Source organism: Podarcis liolepis (genome assembly GCF_965112155.1).
Source record: "Podarcis liolepis genome assembly, chromosome: 14".
Lineage (NCBI taxonomy): Eukaryota > Metazoa > Chordata > Lepidosauria > Squamata > Lacertidae > Podarcis > Podarcis liolepis.
In genome coordinates, this window is record NC_139569.1 from 28308986 (window position 1) to 28331618 (window position 22633).

Here is a 22633-nt window from a genome sequence, read left to right on the forward strand (position 1 = left end):
AAAACCTGTTGTGCCAAAGTCATTTTCCTGGAACCCCGCCCCCTTTCTGCCCCTTAAAAAAAAATTTTTTTTTGCCCTTTCATAAAGCTGATTGTGCACAAGTTAAATGTGCAGAAGTGATGGGCTTGCTTGTATACAAAATTAGGCAAAAACAGTTGCCCCAATCCAGTGACTGTCCATGTATAGAGGACAGAATACTAAACTCATTAGGAAGGGCTGCTACCTAACTGCATCCTTCTGTGAATATTTTGTGCCTGTCTAGAGATGCTCTCACCTCTGAACAGCTTTGCCGAAACACCAGAACCCATATGGGGTATTGGATCAGGGTAACTCATGAGAACTGATCCAATGCAGGATTTTTACCTCACCCCACCCCCATTAATAATGTTTTGGACTGCTGCCTTCCTTTATAAAATCAACCCAAAAGAAGAGCATGTTCAATCTTGCTCTTTAACATTCTCTATTATTCACTTTTGTTTCCATCGCGCTGGGTGCCTCTACCCGGAGAGAAGCAATATGTCATCATTTTGTTGAGCTAACTGGCCTAACAGTCTTGTCCCTTTGAGTTAGGAACAAGACAGCAACACTTCATCAAACCGTTGGCAAAAGCCAGGCAGGAAAGGGCTGGCAGAAGAAATGGGAAGCAGCCAAGTTTTCAAATCTGGTGACTTGATTAGCCATTATAGAAAAGGGAAAAAACATGTTGGCCCCCAAAGTTGTCCCCTTTTGAACAGAAAGCTCCCACTAAATATCACCTCCATCAGTCTCACCGTTGCAGTTTTGTAATAACCCGTTTCAGCGCTTGCTAGGTGAACATTTGTTGAAAAGGCATCTTCGCCACTTGCCACTACTGCCTCCTCTTTTTGGGGTTTCCTCTCCCCCTCCCCTCCCCTCCTTATCATACTCCTTATTTGAAACAGATTTTTAACAGATAATCTTGCTCGTTATAACAATATCTCGCTTGCATTTTATTCAAATAATTCTTAAAAACAGCTTTAAAAGCCGTTTGGAATAAACATCAAGCTCACCATCAATCAAAGGCAAAAAAAAATTCTGCTGGCGGTTGTATAAACATCAGATCAACTCACTGATGTCTTCAAGGATTTCAGACTGAACCATAAAAAACTCCATTAACTTCTGACAAAGAATGCAAATTAATCGCAACATGGGGTGAGATGAAATTAAAGGCTCTTTTCTAATCAATGACAAGGCAGGATGAAATATTTACTCCTCTCTCTCTCTCTCCTCCCTCCCTCCCACCTCCAACGCTTGCCTGTGTTCAGGGTTGCATTCCTCAAGCCAAGCCCAAACAGAAGGTGAGTGCACAAACTTGGCCACATCAAGAACTGCTTAGATCCTCTCAGCCCTAAAGTAATCTGCTTGCAAGTTGCACAGATTCAACACGCACACGTGTGCACACACACACACACTCCAAATCTCAGGTGCGACCAATTTGTTATTCACACTCTCCTGTGCCAGTGAAAAGGGGTGGGGGTGGGGGTGGGGGGAGAGGAGAAAGAAGGCTGGCACAGACAGATGCACCAGGAACCTGAAATGACAGTTCTGCCCTCCGGAAGCACGATCACTACAGAAAAATCTAGTACAGCCTCCAGGTGAAATGTCTGGTGCTCCATATGGAGCAGAGAAAATTAACAACAAGATGGAAATCTCACAAGCAGCAGGGAGCTGGATTTTTTTGAGGGGGGAGGGGGGGAAATGAAATTTAAAGATGAAGAAGGAGAAGTAATAAATTAATGGGGTGTGAAAACATTCAAAGCTTTACAATACCAGGGGCACTATTTGCTCAGATTTTTATTTTTTTTAGAATAGGAGGGGGGGAGCACCCCCTTCCAAACTTCAAGTCATTTTGATGTAATTTATTAACAAAGATCTGCAAGTGTATCCAAAAATAGGTAAAAGGGGTTTTAGCCAGATCCAGGAGGACTAGTTTAAATACATTTCTCAGAATCCTTCAGTTTTCAAGTGTTGCCTTAAAACACTTTTGCAATGGACTTCTCCTTGCTGCCCCTAACTTGGAACACGAGCAGTGACTACTTGACAGTGGCAACTGCCTGCATTTCTCTGCATTTTTGTACTGTTAAGCATGTCTCTGCCTTCTGTTTAAATCAGGGCAAGCTGAGTATCTGGAAGAAGAAACTGTACTGCACTGTATTTCAGTTCGACAATTCTTTCCACACAGAATCAGAAAATGCCTCCAAATCAGCATTAAGGTATTTAGAACTTTTTAAAGACTCACAGATATACACAAACATACATCTAAATGCAGTTGTTGTTGGTTTTTTTGGGGGGACGACTAACTTGGAAGAAAGTATTTTGGTTTAATGTTTGAACTCACAGAAAAAGTCATTTATTGTCATGGAGTGTTGGCTTAAAGTCATGAACTTCACCCCAGTTTTTGTAGATATTTATACATACATCAAGATAAGAACATTCCTTTAAATTATTTCTTTTGATAGAAAATACCTCAGGCTTTGAAAAGGATTTCATGTTTCTAAGAGATTTTACTCTATAGCTTCTTAGAGATTTCTGCCCCCTAAACAGCAAATAAGTGGTTATCATCACAATAGTAAGTTAATAAAAACATTAAGTGAATCAAGAATTTGCTGGATTGATCAAACCCGAGAGTTTGTTTGTGTAAACACCTGGTAACAGCAGTGCCTGGTCTAATTATCACAATATTTAAATGTTTTCTCTGCAAATTGACACATTTGCAAGTGATCTGCAAATGAAAAACACAAATAACATTCACCATTCATCAAAACCAAAGTCCTGAAAGCACTTACAAGCTTCTCATGTGACTTGCATAAGCAGTTGTTTCGCATCTATAAGAATATTGTACATAAGATAAAAAATATTCAGTAGGAAACACTCACTAGGAAACTTTTTTTTTTTTTTTTTGCAAGTCCCCTGTTGAAACCAGCAGGAGCTGTTCCACATTTCGCACAGGCTGTTATGCCTCCAGGTGTTTTGCTTTCAGTGAAGGAAGACAAGATTCCCAATTTACAATGTCCATACTGATCCCAAAATGCCTCTCAGTCCTCCTGCCCCAATCTGGGAGGAACTGAGAAGACAACACATACACACAATGCAACAAAATATAGCAGAAGGATATATGGCCTGAAAGCATGATGGCCTGAAAAAATGGTGACAAGGAATGGCTGACCTTATAGATAACCCATAGTGGAATTTCTGCAAAGTCAGGAATTTAAGCAGGGATGACCAGCATTATTGGTCTGGGGGGCCAATTCTGCTTCTTTGAGTGAAATGTTTCAGTGGCTTACACTAACCCAGAAGGCAGAATTCAAATGATTTGAAGGCAATCTTGGGAGTCAGAAATATATGCTGATATGTTGAAACAACTATGTTGTTTGTCAGAGGGGGTTAACTTAGGAATTACTTATAATGACTATCAAAATGCATTAGTGGAAGGGTGAAACAGGCAAATATGTTCCATGCTTCCTCCATGATCAACTGATTTTCGTACGTTTTCATGTTAACCACTTTTTGCTATGCACCTGCAACAAATACACTTCTGAACATTCATTCCTCCCCCACAGCTGTTTCTACATATATATTTACCATATTTTTCGCTCTATAACACGCACCCGACCATAACATGCACATAGTTTTTAGAGGAGGAAAATCCGTAGGCATGCCACCCGTAGGCATTCCCTCCATAACACGCACAGACATTTCCCCTTACTTTCTAGGAGGAAAAAAGTGAGTGTTATGGTGCAAAAAATACGGTATTTCTGGAGACTATTTCTGAGATAGCTGGGCATCTAGCTGACATAATGTGCACAGCAACTTGCTTTCCCCGGCACCCTCCCTGCGAATTGCTGCACCATGGGCTGGGTTTGGGTCCACAGGATCATACTTCATGTTGCTATGGTTAGGCGAGATGTAGCTTTGCTGCATGATTTGCTCCAGGATCAGACCACCACCTGTTTAAATATTTCTCGGCCACCACCAGTTTAAGAAGAAGAACAGATGGTGCATCTGCTGACTCTTTTAAAGTCCATAAAATGGTTAAGAAGAAGTTGTTGTTGTTGGTTTTTTAAAAAGTAAATAAGTGCTCCTAAACACAAGGAAAAGACAAAATCTCTTTCTATTATTCAATAACCACGGTGGTGAGGCATCTGCATAATCTAACCATGCATAAATTAGAATGTGTTATTTGCATAATAATAGCAAGTTAATAGATGCTTAAAGAGCACAGACCAACACCAGCTTTAAATCAGACATGCCTCCAGGCACTTTGGCCTGTATCAACCAAGACTTTAGGAAAAATGGGTACAATCCACCAGGGAATGGGTCCTGCACGTGGATCACTAAAATGACTCAGAGCTGTGTAAGAGATCCCAACTGATTGCACACAGCCCCCATCCATTTTGATGCAGAATATACAGGTGATGTTGTGGGTGATTTCTACCCCATGCCCATGAAACAAAAAAAGCCAAAATAAATAAATAATTAAAAATGAGGAAGAACACTCCAAATAACTCATATTGCTGCATGGGCATAATTCTTCAAGGACAAGGACATAATCCTTCAACACTTTTCCAGCAAGAATAACAGCAGGTCTTCCTCCCACACCTTGAACTCCTGTCATCCATTTGTCATGACAGGTATTTGCAAAGAAATACAGCCAGAAAGGGACAGCTGACTAGCGTACTGGAGCCTTTCTCTTCTCCTTTTGATATTTTTATAGAGTATATTCAACAAGCGTATACGCTATGGGGGGGGGGAGCGGCGGCTCACAGCTTCTCAAACAGCTGTGCCTTAACAATAGTTTCCAGGGAAGTCTAAGGATATTTCCCGCCTGAGTTCAGGTGTTGTATTATTGGTTTTGACTCAAGTTAAGATAATAGAATTGTAGAGTTAGAAGGGAGGGACCCTGAGGGTCTTCTAGTCCAAGACAAGAGAGGAGATCTTGGTTTGGGGACATAAGAAAGTAGCAGGGTGGTAGGTTCTACCATTTAGTAAGCAACCAAGGCCTGGTTCTCGTTGAAGTGGAAAATCTGAATACTCTTCTATCCAAAAAATTTCCTCCCCATTAAGCAAACAAACCTACATGGAAAGACTAGACCCTTTGTCTTCAACATCTCCCAGACATGCTGCATTCTATGTAAACTGAACAGAAGAGCAGGCACCCCCCCCCATGTCTGTAGTCTGATATGGTTCAGGACTGACATAGTTTTACCACCCCAAAGAACAAGGCCCCAGATGTATTGGCAGGTCAAAAAAGGGTAGGTTCACCAGATTTTTCCAGCACCAAGTGAAAACTTTTTAGACACTCCATGTTGGACATACACAGAGTTATGAATGGCTCAACACATAGTGAATCATAGTATCACCAAAGCCCTTTTAAACAAATCAACTTCTGAACAAGGGTTAGTCAGCAACACGCTGATGGGTTGAATGCTTCAGAAATACACATAGCATGTAGGTATTTGCATTATACTCATACAACATTGCACATCAATAGTCAGATGAGCCTTAGGCACAGGTCTTATGATCTATGTGGAGAAGAGCTCCTTTTTCAGATCACTTTGTGATTGCTAAGACATCACCTTTTTTCACCTGCGGCACAGGCAGCAATATGATCACTCTGCTTATTTATCTTATTAGATGTCTTATCAGCCCTTCACCACAAGGTCCTAGAGTGGGTCACCACAATAAAATACACAATAATAAAACTAATATATAACATAATTAATGTAATAATATAATACAATAAAATATAACAGTTACAAGTATAAAACAAGGAATGTGTAAAACCTATTGAAACCAGTTCCAATGCAGATGCGGACTGGCGTGAAGACTGCCACTTAAAAAGAGGTTTACACTGAATTTTTTTCTCACATGAATTGCTAACGTGCAGGAACATCTCCACTACCTAAATATCAGAAGGCAATATGACCAGGAGTCTGGCTCTCAGTCACTAGCCTACCTGGACAGTGGCCATTAGCCTAGTTGTTGGGGTTCATCTGGCATCAGTAATTGCCATAGACAATTGCTGGGATTAGTATTGCATTAGCAGCAGTATCCCTTTCCCAACAGCATGTTGCAATTTACTTAAAATAAACTCATACTTTTAAAGATCCCAGCTTCAGTCAACACTTCCCCCGCCCTGTATCAAGTCAGTTTAACCACAGACACCCCACATCTCCCCCCCCATTAAGATTTGCATTTAAAAGTTCTAATCATTCTGTCCAAAAAACTGGAGTGATGCAAGGCTTTATACCCCCCACTCCACAACACATTGCTGAACTCATTTAATAGCCTCAAATATGTCAAATAAACTTGGAGTTTAAAAACAGAATGAGATCAATGGCAGTTTTGGACAATTCTGCAGATATTACTGTTAGATTTAACAGGGCAGATTTATATGAACCTGGTTGCAAGGCTCACAATCGCTCTCTGCAACTTCATACATAGGAATGAACGCCACAGTGGCAGTCAGTGATAATGAACATTCTTACCTGAGGATACGGGAACCTCCCGAGAGCAAGCTGGGAAAGGAAATAATATTTGTCTAGTTAGAGAGATTTGCATTAGGGGTTGAGGAAAAGGAGGGGGGGAAGAGAGAGGAAGAAGAGGGGGAGAATAACTAAAAAAATCAGTACAGCATTGCATGTAAAATGGACAGAGATAGAACGAGGAGACGCTGAAGCAAAAATAACCTCTAAACATGGAGAACAGCTATATTTAGAACAGACAATCACACAGAAGAAGAGGTCTGTTAATACATCTGGCGGCCTACCCACCCACCAACCCTGCCCACCTCTGATACCCCCAATCCTAATTCAATGTATTTAGATGAAGAGAGAAAACAGTGTGAAGAGAATAGTATGGAGAAAGCACCCAAGACGCCAGAGTATGGACGCTGGTCATATTCTCACAATACATTGAAACATCATTGTCCCACTTTAACAGCCATGGCTCCCACCCCCCACTCAAAATGAATGATTCCTGTGCACTATAGTTTGTTAAGGGTGCTGGGAATTGTAGCTGTGAGTGGGGGCTCTCCTAACAATTCTCAGTAATGCTAACAAACTGGCCCTCCCAGGATTCTTTGGGGGAAGTCATGACTGTTAAAGTGGGACAATAATGCTTTAAATGTATCATGTTGATGTGAAGAGTGTCAAGAGCGGAAGCTGTAACTGAGGCCCTTTCTGGTTTTGAAATGCAACCCTCATGAGACCACAGCATCGTGTTCCACTTTAACCAACAAGGAAGGAGCACCAGCCTTTGGGTCTCTGCCCACTGTAGGTAACATGGATTAAAATCTTCACGTCATTCATAAGCCACGGGGAAGAGTTTGTCGTTCCACCATGGCTCTAAGGATTGAAGGGCCCTTAAATGGTGTCAAAGGGTACCAAATCCAAGAGAAGTGATTGCTCCCTCCCTGTGGGCCACTCAGGCACAGCCCAGTTCTGTGAGGCTCTGAGTCTTTTCGGTCCTTTCAGAGGCCATACGTTGTCACTCCAAAAAGGATGCACAAGGCCCAGAGCAGCTCATGCAGCTCCTCCGCCCAGGCCTCACCATTCCAAGCCAGGGTGGTTTTGACTCCTCATTTTTCACAACAAAATACTTCACTGATGCTCTTCCACAGATGCTCACTGGGTTTGTGTAGAGTAGCAGTTAGGGTGTTGGATGTGGGAAAGCACATACAGTCCATTAGATGGCTTTGGCAAAACCACTCTTTTTCTAGATTGCCTTAAAGGGTTGTTTTAAAAGAGGAAGCATACTACGTTGCAGTCTGCACTAATCCTTTGGATACATGGCGAGTAAGAATTCAAAACCAGCACCCTCATAAAAATGATATTTTTGGTCTAAAACTTGCTTGCCAGAAGAGTGAACATGCCTGCACACAAAATGCAGTTCAACATCCAGCACAAAAGCAAGACCTTTATATGTTATGCAAATTAATACAAAAGAGGCATGCTTATACAAATTAAGCACATTTATGCAAATATAATTTATTTTGAATACAGAATTGGGTTTCATCAGTATAGAAATTGTTATTTTTGCATATAGAATGCAAACAAGTCTTGACTATAATTTATTTATTTTAAACACAAGCCCCTCTGTTGGGATTTGCTTCAACTGTGAAGAGGGAGCAGCACCCAAGCAGCAAGAAACCCAATTCAAGAACCATTGTTCTACTGGGCTAAGCAGAGTCCTCCCCCCTCTCCAAGATTGTCAAGGTATTATAAATTAAGAAACTCACAAAAGAGCCTGTAATCTTCCCCGAAATAGCCTGCAGATATGTCACTGTACTAAATGTGTTTCAGATTTAATGAAGCTTTAATGTCCTTTTTAATTTTGCCTGTTTCAGTATCACCAGGGGTCGAGCAAGGCAATCAGCACTCAAGAGGATGGTTTGGTTTAAAACTAGGAAAAAACTCATTTGCTTATGAGTTGCACTGTATTTTCTTAATTAAATTTACTGAGTAAAATGGTTTTAAGTTCAACCAACCAATGACCTCTGTATGTAGATTTAGATTTATAAATAGGCCAACAGCTAAAGCATAGAAGCCAAAAAACACACAAAACAAAACCCAACCATGAAAACAAACAGATTAGGGCTTTGCCAACAGGAGAATTGCCTCCATACAACAGAAGCCATTTGGACATAAAATGATATATAATCCCGAGAGGAAAATTGAAAAGATAAAAGCACACAACTTAAGACAGTCAATCAGAAAAGTCAACCCGTTCCATCGCAGTTTTGGGAACATATTCCCATTAGCCCTCTTAGCTTTTGAATCCTCCCGGCTTGACAAGTTAATAGATCGGTGCCTCAACACAGTGGAACCCTCCTTATTTGAATCTCGATTATCCAACACGCTTGCTTATTTAAATTCATCACCTACTACATTTTCATCCAAAATGTCACTTCTGAACACACTGGCTTCCCATAGCTCCTCCTTGCAGCAGCCACATGCTCAAGATGGTCCTATGAAGAGGTCTAGACTGCACATTCTGTGGATTATGCAGAAAAGTAAAGGACACATTTGACAAATTGCCAAGCATTCCCTGCAAAGGACAAACAAAACAAAACCAAGCCCTGCCTTAGTAATTTTATTCCTGAAATGCAAGACCCCTGAGCATGCTGAGCCGAGACAAATCTTGGAGTTATGGAAAGCGGGCAGTGACCAAGTGAGCTCTGTAGACGCAAGTACATTTCTAACAGCCCTAAAACATATGCAACGGGTAGGAGATTAAATTTTGCCATCCTCAAGCTGCTACACCACAGTATCTGATCCACTGCAATGTCACAGTGGCTCTGAGGTACCACTCCTGTGCAGTTCCAGCATGCTCTCCAATGTACCAGAAGATCCACCTCTTAACAATATGATCAGCTTCCTTGTCACCCCCATCACCCAAATATGACCACCCCTAAGCCATCTCTTATGCAGCTAGGGCTGCCCTGCCCATCTTGCAAAGGAGCTATGCTCAGTAGTGGAGCATGTGATTTGCATGCATAAGGCCTCAGATTCAACCACTTGCACTCGCTGATGGGTGGCAGGGCCGGAAAAGATCTCTCTCAACCTAACTCCTTGGAGAGCCAACACCAGTGGGAATAGACAGCACTGGGCTGATTCTGTATAAGGCAGCTTCTAAGATTCAAATGCATCTCTAAATCAGGACATGATGCCTCAGTGACTTGCTAGGAGAACTGAATGAGAAAGATAAGTGTGAAGTTGTTTGTTATGTCCATGATTAAGAATAGTGAAAGGAGGTAACACTAAAAGCTTTAACATTCACAGAATAGTATAAACCAAGGATGGGGCACCTGTCCCCCCGCCAGCCCAGTAGCTGTTGGACTCCAACCCACATCAGTCCCAGGCAACATCGCCAATGGTCACAGATGATGGGACTGTAGTCCAACAACAGATGGAAGGCCACACCCCTGGTATAATAGGTACCTCATGCTGCTTTTCAGTGGTGACTTCCTATTTACACAAAGCTTGGTGAGGTGTATCTGTCTCCATCAGTACTGAATTTTACAAAGAACTTGAAAACATTCTTCTTTACCCAGGCATGTGATGTCTGAAGGATACTGTTCCTGGCAACCCTGAGATCACTGGATGAGATCATGTTTTTAACTGGTTTTTGACTGTTTTAACTGTAACTGCTTTTAGAATGCTTTTTTTTAATAAAAAAATTGCTGTGGATTTCTTCAGGAGGGGTCAAATCAGAATACACATCTTTCCATCCTACCATGAAACTTTCAACATACCTTCAGTTATAGCGACCTTCCAAGGTGCATTTGGCTGCTGGGGGAAGGCACAGACTGAGGGGCACTTAGAGGAACACATGCAACAGCAGTTCAGTGTTAGAGAACACATTTTGCATTTCACGAAGAGCTAAGTTCAATCTCCAGCATCCTAGGGAAGCATGGCCGAGAAAGACGTGCCTCAGCTTGACACTCTGGAGAGGTGTGGCTGGTGGAGGAGACAATGCTGAACTGGATGGACCAATGATCTGACGCAATATAAGGTAGCTTCATACATTCATATACAAGCAAGCCGGCCGTCAACGTTTTTTCAGAGGTCTGGGAGCCTCACCTGCCTCTGGTCTACTGGCAGCAAGAGGTACCCCAAGGTGGTCTTGTTGCAATTCCACCTTTGACTAGTTCTGGGTGGCAATGTACTCATTAAATCCCAGCTTAACATCCCTCAAATGGCGAGTTCAAGATCCACTGCAGGCTTGAGTCCTGACACTAATGTAAGCAGAAAGCCATGGAGGCAAGGGCATGCTGAATATTGTTTTTAAGGACAATGATGCTATAAAGTCTCCTGCCCACCCTTCTTTAAATTACTCTGTGCGACTTGCAAGTTTGTTTGGCTTTTTAATTTACAGTTATACTGAAGAGCACAGGATGGCTTTATTTAGTTGCATTCCATGTTTCTCAGCATAACTGCAAATTGAAAATAAGCACTTACGATACTGCTTGTGATCGAGCTAAAGAAGAACTTTATAGTCTGAAATGTTCTAAAATTTGTTCTTAATTACTTTGTGCACATTTTACACAATTAAATTTCCATCTCAAGATTTTGCATTTAGATTGTGCACTGCAGTTAAACCCTCAATTTAGAGGAAAGCAGCCGACAGTTTGGAACATTCAGACATTGGAAACTTTTTTTAAAAAACAACAACAGACCAAACAAACCCAGACATAACAACTGGATTACCTGAAACTCACATGGTAAGATTTCATTTCCGAGACCAATTTGTAGATTTCTAGATTCAAGGTTTAAAATCGCCTTAACATTCTACTGACAAAGACCCTGATAAATATTAAATACTGCAAGAAGAAGCCCTATCGTTTTTCCTTCCTACCTCTACCAATTCCACTGTCCTCTTATTGCTCAGTTTAAAAAAGAATCCAGGAGGATATAACCGCAATTTACTCATGTTAAAGTGCTTTGGAGGTTAAATTGGCAACAAAGAACAAGAGACGCAAACCACCTTGAAATAGGGTTTCAATTAAATGAGAAGGATTTAGTAACACAGGTCCAAAAGAAAAAAAAAGGGGGGGAGAGTTACAAATTAATTTAATCTTCTGCCTATAGTTTGCAGCTGCACTCCAAAGTGTCTGGGGCTTAGAAACAAAGCAAGGCAAGGCCACTGAGCGGAGGAAGCTTCCATTTTTAATGTACAAGACCATTAGCTGATAACTTGTGGAATGTGCGACCCCTGCAGAGGGCCATGAGCCCGAGTAACAGAGACAGATGAAATGACACGTCTGTTGGAGGCTGCACCTAGGCTAGGGAGAAAGGCCACCAGACCAAGTAAGAAACATGCCCTCTGAGACCTCCAGACAAAAGAGATTAAACCCCAAGTTTAATTCACTTTCACTAAAGCCTTATAAATCAAAAAGAATCATCCAGTGCTGCTAAATTCTGAATACACCCACCACCCAATTACTTTAGGTACGGATGCTCCGTTTTTGAAAAGGCTGTTCCTGATGTAAAGCCTGGGATCTACCTGAGATGAGAGACCTACAGCTTCAAGTTTGGCTGGCAAGTTGAAATCAGTGTGTTTAATTCAAGTCCTGGAGAGGAATTCCTGGTGTCTGCAGGCTGAGGCTTTGGTGCTCTGCATAGCCCACTCCCCCAGTAGTTCTCCAGTTGTTTTGGACTCCAATTCCCATTAGCGCCAATCTCAATGGCCAAAGGTCAGCGATGATGAGGTGTATTGTCTATAAACATCTGGAGAGCCACAGAACAACGTAAGAAGAGCTCTTCAGGATTAGCTCAAAGGCCAGTCTAAACCAGCTCCTTGTTCTTGCAGTGCTGCACTTCTCACAGTCTTTTGTAGTGTCCATGTTTAGTTCTGCTTCTACTTCCCTCCCCTTTGTCTATCTGCCCCCGAGTCGTATTTGAGATTGTAAGCAACCTGGAGCAGAAAGCCATCCTCTAGCACTCTGTCTAGCGCCAGGCGCACTGATGGTGCTGTAGAAATAATAAATGATGTGGAAATGCAAAGAAATGGAATTGTAAAGTGCAAGGTCCTGCTGGCAAATCAGACATAGTCCTGCTCAGAGCCAGCCTGCCCATGAGGCGGGCTGAGGCAGCTGCATCAGGCGGTGGAACACCAAGAGGCGACACCCCTTCTGCCCCTGGCTGAGAAGCGGTGGCAGAAGTGGCTTCTGCCAAGATCTTGTGAGATCTCACCAGAACCTGCTGCTGTCAGGGCCACTTTTTGCAGGGGCTGCCTCAAGACTCAGGTAAGAGAGGCTTTGGAGGTGCAGAGGTGATGAAACAGAATGCGCCACCCCAGTTCTGCTCCTTCCCAACTCTCCCAGCTTTTCTTATTGGGGGAGAGTGTGAGGGGAGATGGGGCTTGAGCTCCCAGCCTGCTGCAGATTTGGCAGGATAGGACTGCCAAGAGCAGGGTGCTAGTCTCTTTGTACGCTGGTTTGCCTTAGGCACTTCTGTAACAAAAAAAGGAGCTTGAGTAGCAATAAAGATGGCTAATTAGTTGAGTTTCAGAATCCGAGTTTTGTTTAGAGATGGATTTGTAGGAAGACCACATACATATTTCTTTCACTGCTTGTACACCTCTCTGTTCACATAATTGCGTTATTTATTTCCTCAGCACAAAGCCTGCCTACTGTCGCCGAGCAATGAATGCCGGAAAAGAAATGATGCATTGAGGTCTCAACCTGGGCAAACTTTACCTAAACTTACACTTTATTGCAGCTTAGTTCACAATCTTCCCCTAATATAGGGTTACCTCCCAGCGCAGCAAGCGGATAAATCATTCTGGAATATTACTCTGGCTAAGTTTCACTGTGACTGGAGCATATGCGCTTCCAAGCCTCGGAAGCAGAGGCCCATAAAATACACTAATTACTAGAAGTTATGGTCACTGGGTGATTGATAGCACTCTGCAAGGCAACTTCTTCGTTCCCAGCTTTGCTGATGGGCCTCACCCGCCACAGAGGAGGCAATTATTAATTCATGACCCAGGCCTTGGGCAGTGGAACCTTTACTTCCAATTCTACCCCCACGAAAACCACCACAAATGCTGGACATCAGCTTTCATTGTGACAATGGAGAAGTTGCTTTCAACAGACGACCTTTGTTTGGCAAAAATCACAAGGGAAGAACTAGAATGGTCTGTCTCTTACGCACACACACACGCACACGCCACTGATTACAAAATTCAGTTGGCCCATATGCATCAGCCTGTCTCCCAGTGTGCACATCTCCAAGACCAGTGTACATGGAACCAGTGGAAACTACAGTTCTATAGTCACCTGAATGTTTTAAAAGGGCTGGTTTTCAGCTGCCAAATCCTACATGACTTGACATCTACAGAGCTCAACAGCCTCCCCTCCGCCTCTACAGAGTCTCCATGGTCAACCAAGAGCGCCCTCTTTAGCCTACCATCTGTGTGGCAAGCCTAGATAAAGGCAAACAGAGAAGCTAGCTCCGCAATATTCTTCCTCTTGAGATTCACGAGTAACCGAGCAATGTAAAACTTCTCATGACAACTGTTACAGAGCCATGCAAATCCCAAACAATTTTTATGTTTAAATGTAGAGAGTTTTATAATATTTTATGTTGGATTTGCTTATTTTTTAACCAGTCAACAAACAGAGCAAGAGTTTAACAAAAGGTAAGACAACAACACATTCAGTAAAATTTACACACTCAGTATACATGAACAAAATTTGCAAGTCTGCATCTGCCTAGCAAGGCGCAGAATTCACCCTTAAAATTTCCCCTAACTTCAATTACTACAAAGAACACACAAGCTACATGTCTATCAGGTCCACTTCTAATATCTAAAAGCTTTACTCATCTGCAACTGTCTCCGTCTCAATTTTTTTGAAACAGAGCTCCGCCCCCCCATCCTTTATGCATATTTCAGAGAAGTCTAATTTTGCTACTAAGGATGAGAAAAACTACTTCCAGAAGGAGTTGCTCATTTCCTCTAAGATTTTCTTAAGAGGACACCAAGGTTCACTGAAGATAATTTTTAATCAATAGTTTAATGTCATTTTATATGCCATTGTTTGTATTGTTATTGTAGCCCGGGGGTGGCCAACATGGTGCTCTCTAGATGGTCTGGACTATGACTCCCAACAGCCCCACTCAGCATGACAAGTGATCAAAGAGGATGGGAGTTGTAGTCCAAAACACCTGGAGGGCACCATGCTGGCTACCCCTGCTGTGGGCAGTTCACCTCTACATAAATAAGAAGAAACTAGATTTCCAGGCTGGGGAGGCATGATCAATGGTGGTAAAAAGCAAAGCAAAGCAAACAAGCAAACAACAATACCCAATAAAGACCAAAAAGTTAGCTTGTGTATCCAGAAATAGTCCAAAGGAACAACAGGGGGCCACCTGCATGAACTCAATAAGTAAGAGATATGCCCTTCAATAATTCAAAGTAATACAAAACAATTGACTGTAAAAGAGAAAGAAATGATGTTTTCTTTTCTTTGTCAGCTGTCAGATCAGCTCAGAGCGTCATATGGAGAAAGTACCAGCTCTACAAAACAACCTTCTCCACTGTTAGCAGCCTAAACAGAAAGGCACAGTCCATTCTGCTTCCAGCAGAGCTTGTGTTCATTCTTACCTAACACATGCAAAATCTGGCATCAAAACAAAGTTCCCATTCAGAAGACACTATTTCTCTCTCAAGAAACAGGTTCTGGAGATTTTAATATCACTTCTGGAGAAGATACCCTTTGAGTGCCTTTGCCTATCAAGGTGGTTTTGTGGACGTGCATAGTATTAATTCGGAAATCGGACAGTCAGAACTGGAGTCAGCAGCAACTGCATATGGATGAGAAAGGAGCTGGGGTCAGGGAGAGAAGGTCCTGGAAGGATAATAAAAGACTCAGAGGCTCTGGAGATCTGTTTGAGCAGCTCTGTGGGTGGGACGTAGACTAGCTTTTGGTAATCCAGTGCCCTCCAGATGTTTACAACTCCCATCTGCTTCAGCAAGCACAGCTGTGTTGGCTGGGGCTGATTGGAGTTGTCGTCCAGAGGGCACCAGGTCGGCAAAGGCTGATGTGAACTAAGAGATTTCTCTTGAGGCACAAGGCACCAACAGCTTATATTATTAATATATATATTTAAAGCTGTAACTCAATTGTTTTGGTCTGCTTGTTACCATAATGGAGTGACTTGCAGCCATCAAATCACTATCTGGTTCCTTGGATAGTTGGTTATAAAATAGTGTTTGGTTTAAAAAAAAAAAGTCTAAGGAAGGTTGGAAATGTGGCATGGAAAATAGTTAAAGCAATTTAAAACAAATCATACCGTAGGTACTGAAATGTGCCCAGATCCATCTAATGTGTTCAATTAACAACTACTTAAAATCTTCAAAGAAAGAATGGGGAAATAATGCCACTCTAAATGGGATTAGTTAATACTGACCTTCTATCTTGCAGAAGCAGACACAGAATTAAAAGGGGAGTGACAAGCCAGCTTGAATTTCCAGCAGTGAACTGAAAGCAAACACTTGGCCATGACTTTCTATGGAAGCAGATAGGACCACATCTCTACAGTGCAAGCTCTCTTTGCCTGGCACTGGAAATCTGAAAGGTGGGCATAACCAGTGCCGGATTTACGTATAAGCTAAACAAGCTATAGCTTAGGGCTCATTCTCTTGAGGCCCCCCAAAAAATTTAAAGGGGGAAAAAAACGGATGTACATTTCCAAAATATAAGATAAAAAACAAATAAAATGGTTTCAGATAACTATTAGGTCCATAAATTACCATATAGCATATATACAACACAAAAAACAGTGACAATTTGTTGTTGGCAAAGGATAGCTGGACATATAAAGGGCCCCATTACCTTCAGTAGCTTAGGGCCCTGGGCATAATGAATCTAGCAGCAAGTGTGATGCACATTGGGACCAGGGCCCTGCGACAAAGTAGCAGGACCTAGGACCATATGAAGTTGCCTTATACCGAATCAGACCAATTGGCCCATCTAGCTCAGTACTGCCACAGTACAGCTGTTTTTGGACTACAACTCCCATCACCCCTAGCTGGCAAGATTGGTGGTCAGGGATGATGGGAATTGTAGTCCAAAAACAACTGGATACCCAAGTTTGGGAATGACCTACACTAATGGTCAGTGGCTCTCTAGGGTTTTGGGAAGGAGTATTTCCCAGTGTTACCTGTAAATTGAATATGGGACCTTCTGCATGCAAAACATGTGATCTACCACTGCAATACTGAGGGTTGCATTGTTTTAAGAAATGGAGAGCCAGTGATGGACACAAGACCATTCCTAGAATACACTGTTATTCATAACAATGCTGAAGATGACTAATAATAATGATTTGTATAACACTTTTCAGTGTGAGACCATAAGCTGTTATGTCACCTTGCGCCTGCATGGTATGTACTAGAAAAATGCCACTTTTTGGTGACCAGACAGAAATGTCAGCATGGGGAAGAAGCTCAAACAAAACACCCTTAACAATCGTTGCAAAAAGCTCTGGGGAGGTTTTACAACACAGAGGAGACAACAGTGGCCCCAGCACAATATTACAGGACTCATAACTAGGTCCCAAGAGATACCTCATGCCTCGCTCGTTGCTGTCCAATTTATCTTTTTTAATAGTACCAGGAAAGGGGGGAAACCCACCAATCCTCATGCTTCAGTTTTCGAAGCAAGAACATTTCAAGAAAGGCCAGCCACTTCCACCAAAACATTTCCCATGGAGATAAAGCAGCCTTCCCCAAACTAACGTTAAGGGTATAAGAAAAGTCTAGCTGGAGCAGACTGGTGTCTGGCATTCTGTTCCTTCAGTGGCCACCCAGATGCCCCAGGGAGAACCTGAGTGCAAAAAAGCTCTCCCCACTTGTGCTCCCCAGCAACAGCCATTCAGAGGGATGTTGCTTCTGATAGCAGAGACAGTACACAGCCATCATGGCTAGTAATAGTAGTAGGATTTATTGGGAAATAAATTGTGAAAGGCTTAATTTTCAACCTGTACTGGGCCAGGACTTGCATCTCCAAGGAATTAATACCTTCCAAACCAGAAGTCCTCCTACTGTGGGATTGTCAGAGTGAACTGTAGCTTAGGGAGGTTTGATCATATGATGCTGCCTAATACCATGTCAAACAATTGGTCCATTCAGCCAAGTACCATTTACTCAGCCTGGCAGCAGCTTTCCAAAGGCTCTGACAAACAATGTTTCTTCCCAGTCCTAGCAGTGCCAGCAACTGAACCTGGGACCTTTGACAAGCAAAGCACATGCTCTACCACTGAACTATAGCTTTCTCATGTATCTACATCTGTAACGTAACACATTCTAAGCTTCCTTCTCTCTTCCACTGATTTTCTCAGATATTCTCTGGGTCAAAACCTGCATAAGGCCTATTTGCCGTTTACTGTTTACTACCCCCTCCCCTTCAAAATAAAGTAGATTTAAGATACAATTGCGTCCTGCAACTTCTTTTCCTTCAAAATGGAAGCAACCCAATTACACACACTTTTTAAAAACTGAGAATATAAACATGAAGGGTAGTTTAGGGTACACAATACTGAGCAAAATGGATAAATAGTCTGACTTGGTAGCAGGCAGATCCACACATTTTGCTCCAAGCTTAGAAGACTAAAATAAATTTCAGGTTGACAACAGAGTTCAAGCAGGCTCTGAAGCATTACTGCACTGCTGTCAGGCTGGGCTCTTTTCCCCTACACAACGATGCAAAGAGTAGCCTTTTTTAGGGCCTGTTAGTAGTGAGCAGAATGCATTAGCTGCTCAGAACAAATGGCCTCACATATCTCAATTCTCTTTTTATTACCCTACCATATGACTAATGAATCTACAGTATAGAAGTAGTCTATTGCCATCCAGAAGAATATCAGCCGTCCTCTATCTGGGGCCCTCCAGATGTTTTGGACTACAACTCCCATTAGCCTCAGGCAGCACAGCCATTGGGAGTTGCGGTCCAAACATTTGCAAGGCACCAGGTGGGGGAAGGTTGGTATAGATTGTTGCCCAAACTAGGACCAGCAGTTTTCCTGGTTACCCCAGAAACTTTCAATATTAGATCTCAGTCCTGACACACATGAAGTAATTGTTCAGAAGAGAGTGCACCTGCTTCCACAGAATGCCTCAATCTCATGACTCAACCCATTGGATGCACGTGGGATCAAGGACTCTGACACATTTCTAAGCTCTGGCATCCTTTCTTTTTCTGAATAAAAGTGCAGAGAAAACCTCTTTAGCTTTATTACTCAAGGGATCTAAGGAACACACTAGCTCAATGACACAAAGTCTGGCTCAAAAGGGATGTTTGGAAATTCCAACATAAACTCCAGCTGTCCTCTCCAAATGCTCCCTGGCCCACCCCAGTGTCAACAGACAGTGTGACTTCAATGGCAATGACCTTGCATGGCTTCCTGGAGCATCACCTTCACCTTTCTAAAGCCATTTTCCCTTGCTCTCCTCATTTAACACATCACTCAAACCACTTCAATAAAACAACGATCATGTTGAGGAGAGGTCTCCGAGGAGCAGATGACACACCAATTAACAAAGCACACAGAGACAAATTGTTCCATGCTTCTGACTCAGGAGAGAAAAGCAAGCAGAAGGCAAAGAAGAGGAAAGGAAGTTTGTTCAAGAAGAGGCAATAAACAGACCCTCCCTGTGCAAAGAGATGGCACTATCCAGGCCTAGGGCTCTTTGCATAAGCTCTCTGGTGTTAAGTTTAACTATCCCCACTATAGGACTCAAACATTTAGTTGTGGGGGGAGCAGATTACTTATCTGAAATCATCGTGCAGTGTTAGCAACAGGAAGCAGAAAGGGCCCCTCCCATTTTATCATAACAACTATGTGTGGTATGTCAAGATAAGAAATGAGCTTAACACATGGGATGGAGGTTCAGGTCAAGCCAATGCCATAGGCCAGGTTTTGTAACATTCTGAATTATCCACATTATAATTGCGGTTGCAGCTAAGAGTAGATTACCACCCAGGTCATAAAGCATATTAATGATGGCCAGGATATACAAATTTTACTCATCATGCCCAAAAAACTTCAGATGGACACTCTTAACTGCAACAGCAATACCTCAAAATGTTACAGAAACCTGGCCCATGTCTTTGGCCTGACCAAGCTAGGCATGAGCTGAGCACCCATTTCCTGCACCCTCCAGTTATCTGGCACTGGAGTGGTCCATTTCACTTACCTGCGAGGCATGCCCAACCTAACATTTGGCAACCCAAGTTGCAGGCATGGAACAACAATAGAGGCAGAAGTGAAATCTAATTTCATTCTATGGGCTAGATTCAACTAAGATGTTGTACTGGTGCAATGGAGCTCCTCTTGCACTCCCTCAACCCCCCCAAAAAACCCCACTGCTTCCTACGCATAACAGTGCAGGGAGAGGATGGGGAAAACAGTTCCCTCTGGCAAGCAGAAAAGCTTGGGTTGATAGAACAATGGCTTTAGCACAACATTAAATCCCATCCATAGGCTATAAGATGATGTAGTCAGTATGGGGTCTTTCCAACCTCAAGATAAAAACCTCAAGAGAAACTTCTTTCTGAAGAACAAATCCTTTCTAAATAAAACACAGAGACTAAACAATGGTTGTTAAATACTATTCAACATGCAAAAGGATGCTCCAAAGTGCAGTCACTTTGTAATCTTAGTCCCAGTTCACAGGTTTACAAATCCCTCACAAAGAATATCCCTGTACTCCCATTAGCTTCCCAAATGGTGTGCGAGCTGGGCTATCCATGCTGATGCCTGGTCCTCTAGTAGCCCCCATTCCACAGGATGCCTCTCCCTCAAAAGAAGGGAGGAAGGGATTGATCCTTTGTGGCTTGGGCATCAACATGGATTACTTAGCTCACATATTATTTCCCCCATGCAAAAAATTCATATGCAGGATCTCTTTAAAAACACCCAAACCTGCATGAATCATGAATCAAAACCCAATTGTGTTCTTTTTATATAGTTGGAAAACAAACATATAAAGGCACCTACCTCCATGAAGGAAATCCCTAGGCTCCAAACATCAGAATGAATTCCATACTGCTCTCCTGAAATGCGTTCTGGCTGTTAAAAGCAAATGGGGAGAGGTAACTGAACCTAATGAAATGTCCAGAAATAAAAACACAACCTTAATTAGAGAGGGAAAATAAAAACTCAGATGCTAAAATGTTGATAAAAATGTTTGAAAGCATGCACTCTGGTGAATTTATTTCAACAGCAAAAGCAGACTTTTAAGGACATTTCTCTTCACTCTCCTAATTGGGACCCATTAGATAAGCTCCCATGCAGGTTATGTTGGCAGGAGAGGGAACAACAATTCTAGCTGCACAATCAGAGTATGAGTGGCAACTTTAGAGGGCAATTGTATCACAAGGATACAATGAGACGTGGAGTGGGACTTGAGAGGTGAAACTGGAAACGTTTGAGCAAGCAGCACAACTGGCAGAGAGTGGAATGGTGAGAAGCCAAAAGTTGCTTGGGGTTTGAGGGACAGCACTCTTTTTCAGAGTGGAGCTGAGAAGGAAGCAAGCATGAAACATGTGGTCAGCTTGACTGGGGTGGGTTGTCAGAGCAGCAAAGTGTTGGTGGGGCATTTAGAATTGGAAACCAGGAGCCAATGGGTTGGCAGAGAGTACACCGTGCTTGACCCAGTTACTGCCACAAAGGCAGCATGCCAGCCTCAGTTGTATGTAGCTTTGCCAAGCATGGCCAAACTGCACTGTGCACTCTTGTGACATACAATACTGGATGGAGTTACAGTATCATGTGTAGCCTCACCTATTCAGGGCTAGTATTCCTTGTGTTTCTGACTGCTCTTATACAGCGCCAGGACCACCATTCTCTCATTGCAACTGAGCAACCAAAATGTCACTGGGGAGGCTGACCTTTCCAACTGCAGTACCCCTAAAAATGCTACCAAAGGGCAACTTCCTGGGAGCGCCCTGAGAGCAGCCCTCACTATACGGACCCTTCAATATACCATATTTTTTGCTCTATAAGACGCACCAAGTTTTTGGAGGAGGGAAACAAGAAAAAAAAAATCTGAATCCCAGAAGCCAGAACAGCAAGAGGGATCCGTGCACAGTGAAAGCAGCGATTCCTCTTGCTGTTCTGGCTTCTGGGATAGCTGCGCAGCCTGCATTCGCTCCATAAGACAAACACATTTCCCCTTACTTTTTAGGAGGGAAAAAGTGTGTCTTATAGAGCAAAAAATACGGTACTTATTTCTATCCCAGAGTCTCTGATAAAGTTAGAATAAATGTACCCTTATAGACAACAAAGCAATCAAAATAAAATTAGATGCCGTAAGCTACTCAGGACATCACTTTCCCAACAATGCTCACATATGCATCTCTATTCTCATGTCATCTGTCTTATGCAAGTTACTAGCATATCTGTACGAATGTGTGAAGAAAGCAAGGGGGGTGTCCACAGAAAACCAGCTCTTGTTTAACTGTTCCCAAGCTAATGTACATTGCAACCTGCAAATAAAAGAGGTTCAGCTCACACCAATTAGCGGCAAGTTTAATACCGCTCGAGACAGCAAGGAACGCAAAATAGCCAGCCAGCTCTTTTACTCAAAAGCTGTGCTCTAAGTATTGCCAAGGTCAAGTACAGTGTGAAATGCAACAATAAAAAGACTCGACAAGACTCTCTTTCCCACTGTGCTGTTAATGCACCTGTCTAGTTCAGGCACCTTGCACAACTCCTTTCCCCCTCCACTCTATAATAACCCAGAAGCCTTTAGAGAAAACAAACGCACCCAAATTAGTGCCAGTCGAACGTGCTCAAGGATGCTTCCTCTCAGCTGCTAATCCCAGGTCAGGAGCTTTTAGCGCCAAGTAAACGTTAAGTAAAAAACACAGACACAATGGCCTAAATGGTCTTTAAGACTCAGCCTTTTAGACAGTACAGAGAGCAGAATCCTCCCAGAAGCAAAGCACATGCAGAGAACAGACCATAGCACTTCTGAGCTGAGTCCCTATGAACAAAGGCAAAGCAGTAGCGGTGTTCTGGAAAGGTGAGCCTTTCCTGTCATGGACTGTAGGGCTTATCATGGACTGTAGGGCTTGAACTGGGGGTCTGGGAGGTCAGACTCT

At 42.7% G+C, this 22633-nt stretch overlaps 1 protein-coding gene across 10 annotated transcripts in view; it reads right to left on the bottom strand.

The window, feature by feature from the left end:
* Positions 1 to 22633, bottom strand: part of MAP2K5 (mitogen-activated protein kinase kinase 5) — a 127579-nt gene that overhangs the window by 43430 nt on the left and 61516 nt on the right. For 7 of the 10 annotated variants that reach the window (XR_014519054.1, XR_014519055.1, XM_083475154.1 and 4 more), the window contains exons 16-17: positions 20526 to 20597; positions 6507 to 6536 (exon numbers count right to left, since the gene is read on the bottom strand). Coding sequence is in view for 7 of the 10 variants with exons in the window: in XM_083475154.1 (XP_083331280.1) it covers positions 6507 to 6536; positions 20526 to 20597 (102 nt within the window). In the remaining 3 variants the exon portion in view is untranslated. The remainder of the gene's footprint in view (positions 1 to 6506; positions 6537 to 20525; positions 20598 to 22633) is intronic. The other 3 variants (XR_014519056.1, XM_083475156.1, XM_083475155.1) reach the window with 1 other exon arrangement.